General features: G+C 37.4%; 2 protein-coding genes across 2 annotated transcripts; both read right to left on the bottom strand.

Annotated features, from left to right (window-relative positions):
- Positions 1-117: 117 nt before the first annotated feature.
- Positions 118-10922, bottom strand: LOC132274782 (UDP-glycosyltransferase 75C1-like). The gene is made up of 2 exons (XM_059776118.1): positions 10264-10922; positions 118-1103 (listed from the first exon to the last, which is right to left on the bottom strand). The coding sequence occupies exons 1-2, from the start codon at positions 10785-10787 to the stop codon at positions 230-232; spliced, it is 1398 nt and encodes a 465-aa protein (XP_059632101.1). The 5' UTR covers positions 10788-10922; the 3' UTR covers positions 118-229.
- Positions 4316-6143, bottom strand: LOC132274779 (crocetin glucosyltransferase, chloroplastic-like). Its single transcript, XM_059776117.1, has one exon. It carries the CDS (start codon positions 5801-5803, stop codon positions 4424-4426), a length of 1380 nt encoding a protein of 459 aa, XP_059632100.1. The 5' UTR covers positions 5804-6143; the 3' UTR covers positions 4316-4423.
- Positions 10923-18861: the final 7939 nt, after the last annotated feature.

Raw genomic sequence — 18861 nt, 5'->3', positions numbered from 1 at the left:
GGAATGAAATCCGGTTTTCTAATAGATAAATTGTCTACAGACACAGTAATTTTTTTCTCCAGTTTTGAAATCTCTATATTTATAGATATATATAATATGAGAAATAAAGCCCATTCAAATTTTAAACACACTTCTTGTTTTAGTTGGATATTTAACATTTGCAAAAAGTAAATCAAAAGTGAATAAAAAGATTTAACCAAGAACAAAGTTCATCCTACTAAACAACTTGTTAATTTCCGAGCTCACTCACAAAAGCTTTTAGATTCATGTCCGAGGACCCACCTTCCTTCACTGCTCCCCTTCCCAGTTCCTTCCATTTCTTGGCATTAATTCTCATTTCTTTCCCTTTCTCTCCATCCCCCATCACCATTTCTATGCACCTCTTTAACTCCTCCCTCTCAGCTATTCCTTCTTCATTTACTGTCACCCTCACTCCTGTCTCCCAAACATCTGTGATCAGCTTTGCGTTAGATCCCTGATCAGTCCACTGTGGAAACGCCACCATTGGAACCCCAGAAACCAGGCTCTCCAACGTAGAATTCCACCCACAGTGCGTAATGAAACATCCCAACGATGGGTGTGACAGAACCTCCACCTGAGAACACCACGGCACTATCATCCCTTGCTTTTCCAATTCCTCCATGCAACTTGATTTGTCTTCTATATCCTCACCAAATTGATCAGTTTTTCTTACCACCCACAAGAAAGGCCTTCGGCTTTCCAACAACACATGTGCCATCTCTTCCTTTTGTTTCTTCGACAGCACTGAGAAGCTTCCAAACGATATATAAACAACGGAAGACTCTGGCTTCGAGTCCAACCATTCCACATAGTCTGCCGACTTTTGAATCATATCACCTCCAAATGATGTATCAGATGGATCTTTTCCCTCCAAAAAAACTGATGGGATTAACGGCCCAATTGGAATCATGTTGAGCTTCTTGATAGCTCGTAGAGCATCTGATTCCAATGCATCGAACGTATTTACTAGTACTTGTGGATTTGTTTCCGCATCAAGTATGTCTATTTGATGTTTGAATTCTGGGAGAAAATCGTGAACGTTTGTATGATTAGGTAGTAAGAAGGAAGGAAGGTCACGTGTAGTGAGCAATGGAAGTCCCGGCAATTCAATGGGAAAAAAGGGGTCACAGCTATGTTTTGTAATAACATCAGCATACCCGTTGAAGTAATGGTAGTAAATGTCCAAAGTGGTTGCTGGTTGGATCCAAAGAAGTGTGGATGGGATGTGATGGTCATGTGCCACTTCTGCTACCCATGGGATAGCTGTAGTGTAGACCACACGTGTGAAGGCGTGACCTTCGTCTGCGCTGGCATTGATGAGGTTTGCGACGGCTTTGGAACAATGGATTCGGAATGAGGATACGGCTTTTTTGAATTCGTCAACTTCGAAGCCGTCGTCGTAGCCATCAGAGAAGGGGGCGAGGGTTAAGCCTTGTGGGGTTGGGGTGGTTTTGCTCATGAGGCGGATGGCATAGAGGCTAGTGGCAAATGTAACTTTGACACCCATTGCCGCTAGGCGCTTGGCAAATTGGAGGGTCGGATTGATGTGGCCTTGTGCGGGGACAGTTACCAAAAGAATGCGGCGGTCGTCCATTTCGGTGGTGGTGGTGGTGGTTACTATAGCTAGTCAATGCAAGTTGCAAAATGTTTTAGAAGTCGCTTGATGGAGCATGTTTTGAATTCCACAGGGGTGGTGGTTATATATATATATATATATATTGTGTGTGGATATTGTTTGCCTTTAATTCTGGAGCTTGTCGTTGCTGATGCCTTGAATATGGACGCGATTACGACAGATATGGACAAAATGATATAATTTGTCAAGAAAACGTGGTTTTTGCCTTCTTAGTTACGTCTCTTTACTTTTTCTTGTTTGTTTTCAATTTCTTTCTTTTAAGATAGAAATTATTAAGTTGCCTACCATTCTTTTCATATAGTGTTGAATTCGGGTGAGTCATTCAAAATTGTCTCGTTGTGTCTGAAAAATATCTTAATCACCTTCAAGTCTTCTACTATGAAAAAAAAATAAAAATAAAAAAAATAATAATAATAAAATTCAGAGGATTTGAAAGTGGGATGGAGGATTGTTTGGATTGGTGATGCATTATCAAGGACTGTATGAATCGATTATACAGTGTTTATCACTAAAATAAATAATTAATTAAAATTAAACTAATAATTTTATTTATCGACATGCCAAATGCTAGACTGAGTTACAAATGCCACCAACAAAGAAAAAGTAAATCCAAATAAATAAATAAAAAAAATGAACCAATCAAAAGCATGATCATTTATTCAAATACGTCATTTCATTTTCATGAATGAAGTTCACCGCTACTAGCTCAAGTTGTTAGAGGGCATCCTTTTCTAGATTATCGCTGTTTTCTTCTGTCATTTCATTTTCATAAATGAAGTTCACCGCTACTAGCTCAAGTTGTTAGAGGGCATCCTTTTCTAGATTATCGCTGTTTTCTTCTAGAGGATAATGGAAGACAGCAATATTTTAGAAAGAAAAAGCTGACCTTTTTTTTTTGTATTTTTTTTTTTTATGCACATATTCTTCGCCCACCCTCGGCTTGGAAAAATTATTGGTACCTCGGGGGGTATGGTACCCCAGGGCATCCCAACCATTGGATGTGGTGGGGCCACCAGATCCATAATTCAATGGCTCTCACTACCCCGGGATACTATACTTCCGGGATATTCAATAATTTCTCCTCGACTTGGTAGACCTTGTTTGATAATATTATGATTTTATCTTGTATAATACTTGTACGCTGAAGTGGTTTTGGACTTGCAGTGCATATTGACTAGTCCTAGCGGATATGGCAACATTTTCATTTATTTTATTATTATAATTTACATCAAGCAAACATTTTCAGTAATTAGTTTAGCAAATTCTTGTGTTGACAAAGTGACATAGCTACATTTTATTGAAACTTCGTGGCCTCCTGCAGCTTTGACCCTCGACTTGGTATACCTTGTTTGATAAGATTAGAATTAAGGGTCCGTTTGCCATCTATTTTGTATTTGGCGTTTTATTTTTAGCTGAAACAAAAATAGTATTTTTGCTGTAAAAGTGTTTTGAAAAAAAAATCGGAAGCACGTTTGGGAACAATGTTTTGTTCTGAAAATATCGAAAAAAGAAATAAGAAAAAATAATTTTTATGGTTTTGAGTAATGAACAATTGTCAAAATAAGAAAAAATAACTTTTTAGTGTTTCGATTTTGGGTCACTGTTCACGAAGTGTTTTAGCACTGTGTAAAATAAAACAAGGTCGCATAAAACATACTTTTATTGCTAAAATCGACAATGTAACAGTCCAAAAACAAAAACAACATAAACAAAACGCATGTCAAACGGGGCCAAAGCTTTTATATAAAACTTGTGGGCTGAAGTGACTTTGACAACTATGGTAAAGGTTCTATTATTGTACTTCATGACATAGAATCAGTGAACAAACTGGTGATTATCACAAGTGCTAGGAAGTACAATACTTTGTCCGGGATGTTGAGACCACTTCGGACCTCTGTTCAACATTCACCGGATTGACACAGGTTCGCGCGAGTCTGATTATAATCAGACGTGTGTAGGACTGTGTTAGAAATTTAAATTATGTTGAGTCGCACAGGAAAATTGTGTCTGGTGGCAATGTTACCGCTGTTCCATTAAGTGGGTGAGGTTTATCACTATCGGTGAATTTGTTGCTAGAATAGCGAAAATTACCATTAATGGTGATGAACTTTAGCTTCGGGATAAAATCGCTGAAAAATGTGACTGGTAGGAGATTTTGATCCCTCTGTCAGAGCTATACAGACAACATAGGTCAATTCTATCTTTGTCTATATATAGAATATGCAAGTGGTGAATGAGAATCTTCGCATCTGTGTATGTATATATATATATATATGCATATAATATTTTACCTTGAAATTTAATATATTAAGTTTTTGAAATTGGATATGGAATCTGAATTGTAGAAGAAGAGATGGTGCTTTGGAGATGTTCATGGAGTGATGATGGTTCCGGAGGAGCTTGAGGTCGAAGAGGTCGAAAAAAAATAAAAAATAAATTAAAAAAAAAAAAAAAGTATAATCTCTTGTGCACAGTCTAATTAAAGAATTGCGCTAATCATCAACTAGTCTACACAACAAAATTTGATTTACCTCCACATTTGAAACCACTCTATATTTATACATACACAATATGAAAAATGAAGCCAATTCATATTACAAACACACTCAAATGTTTTACTTGATTTTAAAAAAGCATACCAAATACATGACCCTTTAGACATATATCACATGAATTGCAAATGTGACAGCAAATCAAAAAGTAAATCAAAACAGAACAAAGATGAAGATTCAATCAAGAACAAAGTTCATCCTACTAAATAACTTGTTAATTTCCGAGTTCACTCACAAAAGCTTTAAGATTCACATCCGAGGACCCACCTTCCTTCACAGCTTCCCTAGCCAATTCCTTCCATTTCTTGGCATTTCCCCTCATTTCTTTCCCTTCCTCTCCATCCCCCATTACCATTTCTATGCACCTCTTGAACTCCTCCCTCTCAACTATTCCTTCTTCATTTAATGTCACCCTCACCCCCGCCTCCCAAACATCTGTGATCAGCTTTGCATTAGTCCTCTGATCCGTCCACTGCGGAAATGCCACCATTGGAACCCCAGAAACCAAACTCTCCAACGTAGAATTCCACCCGCAATGTGTCACAAAACATCCCAATGACGGGTGAGACAGAACCTCCAGTTGAGAACACCATGGCACCATCATCCCTTGCTTTTCCAATTCTTCCATGCAACCTACTTTTTCTTCTATATTATCGCCAAAGTGATCAAATTTTCTTACCACCCACAAGAAGGGCCTTCCGCTTTCCAACAACCCGTGTGCCATCTCTTCCATTTGTTTCTTCGAAAAGACTGAATTGCTCCCGAATGATGCATAAACAACAGAGGACTCTGGCTTCGAGTTCAACCAGTCTGCATAGTCTGTAGACTTCTGAAACATATCACATCCGAATGAAGTGTCAGATGGATCTTTTCCGTCCAAAAATGCTGATGGAATTAACGGGCCAATTGCAATCATGGTGACCTTCTCGATAGCTCGTAGAGCATCTGTTTCCAATGCGTCGAATGTATTTACTAGTACTTGTGGATTTGCTTCGGTATCAAGTATATCTACGTGCTTTTTGAATATTGGGAGGAAACTGTAGGACTCTGTAGGATTAGGAAGTAAGATGGAAGGAAGGTCACGAGTAGTAAGCAACGGAAGTCCCGGTAATTCAATAGTACAGAAGGGGTCACAGCTATTTTTTGTAACGACATCACCATATCCATTGAAGTAATGGCAGTAAATGTCCAAAGTAGTTGCTGGTTGGATCCAAAGAAGTGTGGATGGAATGTGATGGTCACGTGCCACTTCTGCTACCCATGGGATAATTGTAGTGTATACCACACGTGTAAAGGCGCGGCCTTCGTCTGCTCTCGCATTGATGAGATTCGCGACGGCTTGGCAACTGTGAATTCGGAATGAGGACATGAAGTTTTCAACAGCTTTGACGCCCTTTTCATTGCCATCGGAAAAGGGGGCAAAGGTTAAGCCTTGTGGGGTTGGGGTGGTTTTGTTCATTTGCCCGATGGCGGAGAGGCTAGTGGCAAAGGTAACTTTGACACCCATTGCCACTAGGTTCTTGGCGAATTGGAGGGACGGATTGATGTGGCCTTGTCCCGGCATAGTTACCAGAAGAATGTGGGGATTGTCCATATCAATGGCGGCAGAGGTGGTGGTGGTGGTAGTGGTGGCGGCGGTGGTGGTGGTGAGACGGGATACTAGTCAATGCAAGTTGCAAAATGTTGTCTTTGTGAATTAACTGGGACTGTCTTAGAATTCCATGGGGATAGAGGTTTTATAGGAATCTCGTGACACATGACGATTTTGGGTTTTGGAATTTTTTTTTTTTGCATTTTCAACAAATTTTTGTCTAAACGACATGCACATGAGCTGTTTCGTTAAAACACCGACATTTTCAATGGATTTAATTTTGTCTAATTCAACTAACTTTTAATATTGGGCGGCTTGGGTTTTTGTGTTTCGTCCTTGTTGATGCGTGAAATGAGTTGTTTAGTTACAAGTTACAACAGCCTTGGCCACCGACTAATTTTTTTAAATGATATTTTAAAAAAATAATAGTAAAATATGAGCATAATAATAAAATACTCGTACATTTTACTTAACTTTGATAATTTAATTCTAAACAAATTAACTGTTTATTCGTGTGTTTGATAGCACAAGTTAAATATAATTGAAAGCGATAAACATGATTTAAAATGGGATAAAATTTTAAGTGACATGAACATCACTTATTACTGAATATTAAAAAATTCAAAAAAATCTAAAAAATATTTTACTTTTTAATTATTGCTTAAAAACTTTATAGTACTTAAAATTCAACTCTTAGAAATTTTCAATTATATCAAACAGCACCCAAGTCTTTTCTCCTACTATATAGGAATTGGTTATATGAATTTTATTTATTATTTTGTTCTATAGAAAGTAATAGTCTCGGTTTTTTTTTTTTAACACCAACCAGAGAAAACTATTATAGAATAAAAGAAGAATTACAATTAAGAGTTAAGGCATCAAGAAGCCACGAAAGCCAGACACCCCATTCCAGATCACCACACTCAGCCACTAAGGCCTTTTTGCTCACTAAATGAGCTACACAGTTACCCTCCCTAGAAACCCAAGCTAAAGAGGACCCCTTACATACAGAAAGAAGATGAGAGACATCTTGAAAAACCACATATAAAGCCGCAAATGAAGGCTTAAGCCACATCACTTGTTGGCAATCCCCTTTAATAATCACGTTTTGATAGCCCCATAGTTGTAGCAAAGAAAGACATTCACGCAGCACAAGACCCTCAGCCAAAAAGGGACCCCCAACATGAGAGAGGAAAACGAATGCCACCTTCACCGGTTGTCCTAGATGGTTGCGCAGAATCATCCCATCACCGCAAAATTGTCTAGCTTGATTAAAAGCCGCATCAAAATTGAGTTTGAGAAATCCCAAAGGCGGAGGGTGCCACTACAAAAGAGGATGAACCGATAAGGAAGAAGGAGAAGGGAAAGACATTGAGTGAGATTGTTGTAGAATCTCCTGATATTCAAAGAAATCGGTAAGAGCTTTTTGTGATGCCTCAAAAGGATCCCATCGGCGATGATTAAAGAGGAGATCATTTATGCATTTCCAAAGAGTCCAATGTTGCAAGACTAACACTGCAGAGAACCTGGAGATTGCCTCCATTTATCAAACATCTCCACCCACCACTTGGGCCAGACTGTTGGATCACAACTCCCCAAATCCAGTCGCAACGGACTTAACCTCCAAACCATACAAGCAAAAGGACATGTACAGAGAACGTGATCAACTATTTCAGCTGGAGCGTCACAGAAAAGGCAAGAAGGCACTGCAGAGGCTTTGCGCAAGGACAACAAAAAATTAACTAGAATGCGCTCATGCAAGCTTTTGCCAAAGAAAAAATATAATTTTTCGATGCGCTGGAATTTTCCAAATAGCACGCCACATATTAGTTTTTGCAGCATCAAAAGCCAATAGAAGGAGATGGATCAGTCTCTCTTTTTAGGTTGACAGAGCAATTTGGTAAGCACCTTTGAGTGAAAAAGACCCATCCTTTGTGGCACCCCATATCTTACAATCCACACCCCCACTGAAACTAATGGGTATTTGAAAAATAAGAGCACAAACTCTCTTATTGAAATGATGACGAATCAAAGTCGAATTCCAGTAGTATGACGAGGGAACCATAAGATCAGCCACTAAAGAAATAGGCGTCCCTAGAGGGGTTGATGTGGTAGTAGGATGAGAAACATCAGGAAACCAGTTATCTAACCAACAATTGATTTTCGATCTATTACCTATCATCCGTCTCAATCCCTTCTTAATGACAGCTTGGGCAGATAAAATACTTCACCAAACCCAGGAGGAGTGGGATTTGGGCGAAGCATCAACAAAATCACATGATTTAAAATATTTCTGTTTAAAAGATTGATAAAGTAGAAAATCGTCACCTTGTTCTATACGCCATGCCATTTTAACAAGAAAACGTTGAAGCCTTCAATCTTACTCTTCTTGCTAAAATGGCGTATGTAGACTTTTGAAGGCTTCAACCTTGGAAGAGCAAAAGTCTCGTTTCAAATTGAATCATTTGGTTACTAAGCATGTAGACTTTTGTCGTTCTCTTCCTCTGTCATCGTGTGAACCATCTTAGAAATATCATATATTATTATATAAAATAAAAAATGAATTTTTACTCATTTTAGGTACAATAGTATGAATGTAACAACTGCTTTCTTCACAAATTAGGTTAGTGGGTATTTGTTTTTGCTTTTTTAACTTATATTATTTTTCTTATGGGTTAATATGCTTCCCTCGATTAAAAAAATTTATAAACTTGTCTCATTGTGTCTGCAAGTATGGTAATTATCCAACTAAAGAAAAATTGGTAAAAACTTCAGAAAACTTTGGAATACTGTTAGAAACGTGTCCAACCATACCCTTTGCCTATCAGGTTTCCATTTAGAGGAGTGTCATGATTTCTAAGTAATTAGATTATAACTCGTAAATTTCACTAGTGCTATAGATAAATAAAAATGATAATAATAAATAAAGGTCTGAGAGTAGAGTACTCGGAAGATCAGCCGAATTGACTTTCCTTTCCATGTAAATTTATTGAATTCCTACATCAAAGACTAGTTAGACAAATAATATAGGGCTTCTGTAAACCATATATAGCTTTAAGTAAAAATCTAATAAAATTAGAAATTTGATACATAAATCCTGACTCTCATGGGATGTTTTAGTTCCACTAAGAATTTTACTTTGAAAAAATTTGTTTGTGCTTTATCGTATCTACATGTGATGAATTCCATTAGGTTTTGGCCATTATTGCTAGTCAAAGGTGGAGGCTAGAGATTTCAAAAGTGGTAAGCTAGCCAATATTGTTCATCAGTAGAATAAAAAATCACAACTATAAAATATGTTGGTGTCTAATTTCTAAAAAATTAGAAAGAAAAAGAAAGTGTGGACATTATCACAACAGTAGATAAGGAAAGTCATTAGGTACAAGAAAAAGTTGAAAAGATTGTCATATTTCCATCTTAAACCACTCCGTAATTTATTGCTCATACTTTATTATTTCACATGCCAAATGCTAGACCGATTTACAATTTACAAATGCCACCAACAGAAAAAGTTAATCTAAATAAATAAATAAATTGAACAAACCAAAAACATTATCATTTATTCAAATAACAACATCTTCATTTTCATGAATAGAGTTTACTGCTACTACTGATGACCATCTCCAAGTCCATCCACAAAAACCTTGAGATTCATATCCAATGATCCACCATCCTCCATAGCTTCCCGTGCCTTTTCCTTCCATTTGTTTGCATTTCCTCTCATTTCTCTCCCCTTCTCTCCCTCTCCCATCGCCATTTCTATACACCTCCTAATCTCCTCCCTCTCCAATATTCCTTCCTCATTTGGCACTACTCTCACCCCCATCTTCCAAACATCTTCGATAAGTTTTGCATTCGTCATTTGATCAGTACACTGCGGAAACCCCACCACCGGAACCCCAGAAACCAAACTCTCTAACGAAGAATTCCACCCACAGTGAGTCAAAAAACATCCCACCGATGGGTGTGATAGAACCTCCACTTGAGAACACCATGGCACTATCAATCCTTGTTGTCCCAATTCTTCTAAGAAACTCAATTTATCTTCTTCACCCTCGCCATTTTCTTTTGCTCCCATCACCCACAGAAATGGCCTATGGCTTTCCAACAACCCGCGTGCAATCTCCTCCGTTTGTTGCTTTGGCAACACAAATGAGCTTCCAAATGCTATGTAAACAACAGATGATTCGGGCTTCAAATTTAACCACTCAACATAACCATGTGATTGTTGAAAGAGGTCTCCTCTAAAGGAAGCATCAGAGGGGATTATTAAAGGTCCTATTGGGATCAAATTGTGCTTTTCCATAGCTCTTAAGGCATCCGGCTCTATTGCTTCGAATGTGTTCACCAGTATTTTTGGGTTGGTTTCGGCATTAAGCACGTCTAGCTGCTCTTTAAATCCTGGAATTGCCCAACTGAATTTGTCGGAGTGTGGAGGGACTAGAAAGGATGGAAGATCACATCTAGCGAGCAATGGCAACCCTGGTAACTGAATAGAGCTTGAAGGGACGTCATTGACAAATTTTCTAATGGCATCACCATAACCATTGAAGTAATAGTAGTAGATATCGAGAACCATGGCTGGTTGAGTCCATAGAACCGCGGATGGGATGTGATGGGCACGAGCAACTTCAGCTGCCCATGCTTGATTCATAGTGTATACCAAACAAGTTATTGGGCAACCTTCTTCATCACTGGCCTTGATGAGCTCTGCCACAGCTTTGGAACCGCAAATTTTGTACTGAGACTGGAAATGTTCGCGGTTGTCCCCATCTTTGATCCCATCATCATAGCCATCGGAGAAGGCAGATAATGATAAGCCTTTTGGGATTAAGCTGTTGGATTTGGTGATGCGACGGTGAACGTAGAGATTCGTGAGAATGGTGACCTTAACACCCATTCCTATGAGTTTGTTGGCGAATTGGATTGACGGATTGATGTGGCCTTGCCCCGGAGAAGGTAGAAGGAGAATGTGGCAATCCACCATAGTGAAGGAAAGAGATATAATGGGATGATTATGTTTGTGTTTCACAAATGAATTAGGAAAAGCTTTGTATCTGGAAATGGTGATGGAATTGGGATGTGGTGGTTTATATATCTGTAAGAATTGGATAAAGACCAGCGAGAAGAAAGAAAAAAAAAAAAAAAAAAATTGCTTCTTGAATGGTCGTGTTTGTGATGAATAAAATATTAAGCTGGCAACTTTTTGAGGTAATACATCAAAACTTGGTGGCTTACGGAATTTGGATGCAGTGCATATTGACTAGTCCAAGACATGGCAACATCTTCAGCTACTAGTTTAGAAAATTCTTATGTTGATAAAGTTAGAGAGAAGAAAGAAAAAATAAAAATTGCTTCTTGAATGGTCGTGTTTGTGATGAATAAAATATTAAGATGGCGACATTTTGAGGTAATACATCAAAACTTGTGGCTTACGGAATTTGGATGCAGTGCATCTTGACTAGTCCAAGACATGGCAACAACTTCAGCTATTAGTTTAGAAAATTCTTGTGTTGATAAAAAAAAAAAAACTTGATTTAATAATTATTTTATTCAAACTTCCATAATAAACTAGAGTACTTTAATAATTACTTATATTTTTATACAACTTGATTGCAAAATTTAACTATAACTTTATTAGTTTCAAATAATCAATTATATTTAAATCCAACTTGATTGCAGAATTTTGAACCACAATAAGCAAAGAAACGAATTCTGTTAATTATAAAATTTATTATATATATATATATTAGACAACGAGCATATCTAAGAGACGAAAACGAAGATGAAGACAGTAAAATTCAAAAATTTGTTCGTGTGTGACAGAAATGGCGAATGGGAGCAGAGAGCGAGAAAGAGAGAGAGTTAGATAAAGTCTTCCAAAAATCCAGCCGGATATGTAGATATAGTGGGATTTTTTCAAAATTTAGTAAGGTTATAAAAGTTGTTGATTGTGCTTTATAATAGTCTACATGTGATGAATTCCATTAGAATTGGTTCTGCCACTGCATTTCATAAGTTGACATTTTATTATTCATGTATGTTTAAAGTACTACTAGTCATCGTCCTTGAAAGAATTTTTTTTTTTTTTTTTTTTATAAGAAAATCACTCACACACTTATTTTGTCCCTACAAGAATTATTCTTTGACCTTTAATATTAGAAGGCAATAAAATACCACTGGTTACCGTACTTCTTTGTCTTTGAGAGAAAAAAATAATAGCGAACAGATATTGTTATCAAATGAACTAATTAAAAGGACTTTGGCTGCACATTAGGGGCCCGTTTACTAACGCTTTCACTTTTTTATTTTTACTTTCTCAAAAAGTAAAATAATGATTTTGATTTCTTGAACTGAAATTGAAAGTGAAATGATGTTCAATAATTTATTTTACTTTCAAAATTTTGAAATCAAAAAATAAGAAGTAAGTATAATATATTTTATTTTATTTTCCTGTTATATCTGTCTCTCTAATTTTTTGTTATCTTTCTCTCTCTAAAATGAGTACTATGTTTGCTTTGCTTGCTACCACTTCCATCTCATCATGAAGAAGAAGAAAAACAGAATACGAGTAGTAGAATAGAGAAGAGAGAGAGAGAGAGAGAGAATAGAGAAGAAAGAGAGAGAAAGAGAAAGAGAAAGAGGAAGAGTCACGATACATCATTCTTCCTTGGTCATCTTGTGTGTAAGAGATGGGCAGCACACATAGGCTTCTTGCGTCTGAGATGGGAATTATTGTGTGCCAATGTCGGAATCCATGGAAACCAGAGCCTTGAATTTGGGTCTCCCTTTCGGATGCCGGAATCCACAGACAAACTTACTGGGACTAGAATTTTGGAGTATGAATTGCTTGTGGATGTGAATTTGGGTCTCCCTCTCCTATGTCCAATTGCCGGATTCCTTGCTCATATTGTCACAGCCTTGTCGCCGTTCGATCCGTCGATAAGTTCAGTCCGGCCTCATCTTGGGGACATTCCTTGCCGCTTCAACACCTCCACCATCGCAAAACCTTCACTCACCATCACCCCTTCTCTGCGAATCCCATGCCGGCCCCGTCGTGCTCTGTGCCAAAATTCTGGGAAGCTTGCAAAAACTAAAGAAGATTTCGGATGTGGCGATGATGGCGGTGGTTGTCGACAGCGAGGGTCTGCTTTTGGGTTTTTTTTTTCTTTTTCTTCTGTGACTGAAGTTGATTTGGGTATATTCATCGTTTTTAATGTGTATGAAAGAGAAGAGAGATGGTTCTGGTAGTAGCTATGGTGGGAGGAGGTGGTAGTGGCAATGACCATAGCGGGGGAGATGGGGAGGAGACGATGGTGAGAGATGGTTAGAATATTTTTTTATTTTAATAAATAGTGCTACAGTAGAGAAAGTAATTTGTGTGAACAGTGTAAAAAATAGAGAAAGTAAGGATTTCTCACTTTCTCTCCTCTTCACAAAATTAGAAAGTACTTTCTTAAAGTAAAAAAGTGAAAGTATTTTATTAAACATGATTTTTACTTTTACTTCACAATTTTAAGAATTGACAGTAGAAATCAGGAATCATTCATGTTAGTAAACAGACCCTAGCAAAGTTGCAACTTGCAAAAGTGATGTTGCAAATATGAAGAAAAAAAATGAGCGTCTAGCAAAAGAGTAGAGGAATGGTAGATGGTAGAGACAGTTTGGTTTCAATAACATCCTCTGGTGGAGAAATTTTGCTCCTTTGCAAATTGTATGTACTGTAGATTACTAAAAATTTCTTTCTTATTATAGTATGCCTTCCTTGTACCGTACATGAGGTGGCAAAATGGGTCACAACTCATCAACTCATTCATATTCGTCTGTTTTTTAATGGTTTTGGGTGAACCATATTTAAAATGGGTCAAAAATGAATTGGTTAATTTTTAACCACTTAATTTGAGGGTCAAGATGGATTAAATATGACTCATATTTTACCCATCACATAATAAACACACATCTATTCTATATTGTATCAACTCATTTCTTTCTCTAAAATTCTCTCACTCACGATCCCCTCTCTCTAAATTTGTCTCTCATCAATCATCTCTCTCTAAGTTTCTCTCTTTAAAATTTTTTTTCCTTTCCTTCACTTCTCTCTCTCTAAAACAAGTTGATAAATATTGCTTAGTTTGAAATTATTTTTTTATTGGTTATTAAATAAAATTTTAAAACCTTTCGGAAAAAAAATTAATTTAAAAAAATAATTAAAATTTTAAAAAATATAAAATTTTAAAAAATAATTTAAAAAATAGTTAAAAATAATAATTAATGGGTCCACCGGTCATAATGGGTTGACCTTATTGTAATATTTCTGAATGTCGCCATTTTTTCATTTTTCTGAAATTTTTCATTCATGCAAGGGTATTCTCGTCTTTTTTCGTTTTGCGTGCCGAACACCGTGAAGTGTGCGGTTGTGTCCGTAAGTTAATATGGGGCATTTCATTAAATTTAGGACTCTTTGAAATGTAAGAGTGACCATTTTGGCATTTTTTTTATTTTTCAAGCCGGACGGTCCCACACCCGTTACCAGAATTGTCGCGTATGGGGGTGTTGGTTGAGCCCATTTGCATCTCATATATTTTATTTAATGTATTATATGTGGTTGAGAATTATTAAGTGTGTATATAATATATTAGTGGTTGAAATTAAAAAGGAAAAAGATAGTTTAAATGGTGGGACCCACTTTATTTTTTAAAAAAAAGGGCCAAAAGCCATTTTTGGCCACATTTTTCTCATCTCTCTCTCTCTCTCTCTCTCTCCACGAATTGCTCTCTCTCCCATTCTTTTCTTTTCTTTTTCTTTTTCCTTTTGCTTTAAAGCTTTAAACTTTGATGTCTTCTTAACCTTTTGAAGTTTTTGGATGCGATTTGCGGCAAATTGTAGAGTGCGTCAAGATCTTCGATTTGATCGGAGCAAATGTGGTTTTGGTGCACCCTAGAAATTTCGAATTCTAGGGCTTGGATTAGGCAATTTCGGGGTTTTTGCAATTCTTGAGGTAGGAGTTTCTAATCCATAATCTTTTGGATTTTTGTGAGTCAATTCCTTATAATTTGTATTGTTACATGATTAATTTGCTATGTGTTGTATATGAGATGTATTTACATGCTAAGTTGATATGTGATGCAGAACTATGTTTAAATGATGATGTTTCTATGCCTATTTTGTCATAAATGTTGAATTTTGTGATTAGAAAGCGTGAGATATATTTTTTTAGAATTTTCTTTTGATATAAAACACGTATATTGTTGATTGTTATCTTGATAAGTATGGATTTCTCCATTTGCACGGCATTAAAATATATATGAGACATTCATACATGGCATTGGGCAAAGGATTGGGAAAGTTGTTTGAAATAAATGAAAGAAAGGGGATTTTTGGGAAAAAGTTTTGATAAAAGGATTTTGTAAAAAACCTGGTCGCTGCGGAGTCACCAAAAGGCCGTGGTATTAATATAACCTAGAGGAAACTAGGGAAATCACCCTAATGTGGTTAAGCTATCTGGGCCCCAAATGACGCCACGGGGGTACCAAGGGTCAGGGATAGTAGCCAATCCTTCTCTCGTACCGCTGCGGAGTCACCAAAGGGCGGGTTATATTAACAGTTTGAAAAGTGATGGATAGTTTTGAAATGGGGAGTGACATAGCACGACATTACATTTCATAGCACGACATTATTTGTTATTAGTCTTGAAATTGTATTGTATTTTTCCCCAGCATAGTATGTTTCCGTTGCCTTATTTCTATTCGTTGTTTGGGTTTACGGGGTCACAAGAGGTGTGTCTTAGGCACCACCTACTGAGCTTTATGCTTACCCTATCATTTAACATTTTTTAGGGTTAGGAAATGAAGTAGTGGACACCGAACCATCACAAGCATGAAAAGGACTAGAAGTTTATTTTTGTCATCTTTTGTATAATTGTCATTCTTTTGTAAAGTCTCAAATCATAGACATGTATTGTAATTAGAACTCTTGATGGTGTTTTAAAGTGAAGTGAGACTATGAAATTATTTCATGATGAATGGGTAATAAAGTTATATTCCGACCAATTATAGATACATTTCAACTGTATTATATCATGTTCTATTGTCGTGAATTCGGAATTTGATTGCATAACAGGTCCAGCATAGGTTTGGTTCATAACAAGCATAGTTAGGAATCATTGCAGAGAGTTGGGTTGTGAGGAGCTTTGTTTCGGCCAGCTGATTCTCACTATCGGCCGACCAAAGCCCTAGGTTCGGCCGACCAAAGCCCTAGGTTCAGCTGACCGAACCCCCTTCACCAACCGACTGATAGGCTATTTTGGAAAGTCCCGAGAACATTCATTTTTAACAACCGTTTCAGCTAACCGACCATGTAGGTTAGCCGGCCGATCCTGCCTTGTCAACCGGCCGACCAAGGATTATCAGCCGGCTCACCCTTCCCTTTTGGACCTATATATTGACCATCTTTGTAGAGTGCACCTTTGGTGTATTTTGGACCCTGGACCGACTTGGGTGTCAACCGACTTGGGTGTCAAGTATTGACGTAGGAAAAGATGGTGTTGTCCTTAGTTGACCTCGGGTTCGGCCAAGAACCCGGTTAGCGATTCGGACCCTCGGGTTTGGGTCGTTACACTTATACATTTTTGACCCGCACATTTCTACCCGTTCTGAATAGGTTAAATATAGGGCCTTGACCTATATTTGATCCGCTCATTTTCAACCCGGTTGTAATGGTACCGATTTTTCCTATTTTCTATTTTTTTGAATTTATTTGATTTATATGGATTATTGTAATCCTTGCCTCGTTTTGCGTGTTATGCTGGCCTCGAGGGTCGTTTTGGTTATTTTCCTGAGCCGAGAATTTTATAAATGTAATTTTAATTTATTTTAAGTCATTTAGAGGCGACGGGACTATTTTTAGAATTTTCAGAAGTCAAGACGATTTTTGGGTTCGGGAACTTCTCCAAGTTTTTTCATTTTAAGTGAGGGCCATTGTGATCATTTCACAAGCATATATGTATGTGTGTGTGTGTGTGTGTGATGTTTCCAATTTTCAGCATTTTCATTTTTTTCGGAATTTCGTTGATGCGAGGGCAATTTAGTCTTTTCATGTTTTGCACACGGGGATTTCAGTTGGGTCCATTTACATTTCATGCATTTTATTTTATGTGATTTATGTGGTAATTGCATGGTTGTATGCATATAGGTATAAGTTGTGAAATGAAAGTTAAGAAAAATAAAATAAAATAAAATAAATAAATAAATTCGAAATGTTAGTGGTGGACCCACCACTAGAGACCACTTGGTCTCTCAAATATCTCTCACTCTTCCGCAACCCTCTATTCCTCTCTTATCTTCTTCATTTTTCTTTTTCATTTTTGTACCAAACTTTAAATCTAGATTCCAACAATTTCAGATTTTGGTGCTCCATACGAATTTCGAAATTTGAGACCCATTTTGAGGGTTTTGTATCAATAAGAGGTAGGGATTCTTAATCCATGCAATCTTGTCCTTTAGTAAGTTAATTCTTCATGAGTTGTTGCTTAACATGATTAAATTGTATAGAACCTAGCAAATTGTTTGGTTGTTGTGTATACATGAATGTTACTTGTGTGACTATATGTATTTAATGATCTATGTGAAGAGCATGCCTATGTGTTGATTTTCGTATGCCTAAAATGTTAGATTTTTATTATATGAAGGCATGTTGTAAATTCCTTAGCAATTCTTGTGAACCATGCTTTGTTAGTCAAACTTGAGCTAATTGTGAATTGATGAACATGGACATGGCATTGATACATCTATGCACTAGCATTGGGCATGAATGGGAGAAATCGTTTTGGAATAAAAAAGGGAATTTTGGGGAAATGTTTTGATTAAATTGGTTTTATAAAAACTCGGTCGCCGCGGAAACACCAAAGGGCCGGTAGGTTAATGTAACCTAGAGGGAACTAGGGAGATTGCCCTAGCGTGGTTGAGCTATTTGGGCCCCAAAATGACGCTGCGGAGGTACCAACGGTCAGGGACAGTAGCCAATCCTTCTCTCAGCGCTGAGGGGGTACCAAAGGGGGTTACATTAATGGTTTGAAAAGTGATAGATTTGAATGTTGAAAATGGGGAGCGACATCGGCATGCATTGCATTTACATTGCATCGTATTATTTATGTTGAGATTAAATATGATGTTGTATTTTCCCGACATGATATGATCCCGCTTTCCATTGTCCTATTCTTTGTTTGGATTCACGGGGACACAAGAAGTGTGTCTTAGGGTGCCGCCTACTGAGCGATTCGCTCACCCCATTATACTTAACATTTTTCAAGTCATGGCAAAGAATTGGCAAATGACAATCCCCCCACAGAATTGACGGAGTATTGGAAGCCCTTCATTTTGTTATTTCGTATCTAAGTCATTCAATTGTATCCTTAGTGGATGGAAATGTAATTAAGCCACTGCATATGGCCTAGTGACCTAACCATGAACCATAGCTCTATTTTGATGCAAAATTATTCAAGGTGTAAAGACCATACCTAAACTTTATGTAATTAATTCGTATGACTTTGTTCCTGTGATTATATGTTGTACTCTTGTCTATGATTGTAGAAAACCTCATTCTTTGTTGCATGGGACAAGTTTGGAGTATTTGCAAGGTTTCATTCCAGTTTCTTCTCTTTTTTAAAGTGCCGTATCTCAACATCAGGTTCCAGGCTTGACAGAGCCATTTCGATCGACCGAAATAGCACTTCGGTCGACCGATTCATCTTCAAACTCTCGGGATCTCCTATTTCGGTCGACCAAAATAGGGTTCGATCAACCGAACCATTCACTAGCTCTTAGGATCTCACCTTTCGGTCGACCAATGGAGGATTTCGGTCGACCGGTTCTTGAAGGTCTGCTTCGGCCAACCGAAACTCCACTTCGGCCGACCGAAGTGCACCTGTTTTGGCCCATTTTGCTATTCTCTTCAATTTATCCTTCTCTCTATCTTTGCGATTTGTTTTAAGCTATTGTGAAAACTTAATGATGACCCAAAAAATGACGTTTGATGCTAGAAATGATGAGTTAGACGTAGATAAC

This window comes from Cornus florida, unplaced genomic scaffold, assembly GCF_030987335.1.
Source record: "Cornus florida cultivar Cherokee Brave unplaced genomic scaffold, ASM3098733v1 CherokeeBrave_3.0.0_Hap2_Chr09, whole genome shotgun sequence".
NCBI classification, from domain to species: Eukaryota; Viridiplantae; Streptophyta; class Magnoliopsida; order Cornales; family Cornaceae; genus Cornus; species Cornus florida.
Note: the sequence above shows the minus strand (reverse complement) of the source record. Positions and strands in the feature narration are given on the sequence as shown.

Coding starts and splice junctions, on each gene's coding strand:
- LOC132274782 (XM_059776118.1), bottom strand. CDS start 10,787: ATGGTGGATTGCCACATTCTCCTTCTACCTTCTCCGGGGCAAGGCCAC. Junction 1,104..10,263: donor GGGTTGCCATTGCTCGCTAG/ATGTGATCTTCC, acceptor TCCATTGCTCAC/TACACGTGACCTTCCTTCCT.
- LOC132274779 (XM_059776117.1), bottom strand. CDS start 5,803: ATGGACAATCCCCACATTCTTCTGGTAACTATGCCGGGACAAGGCCAC.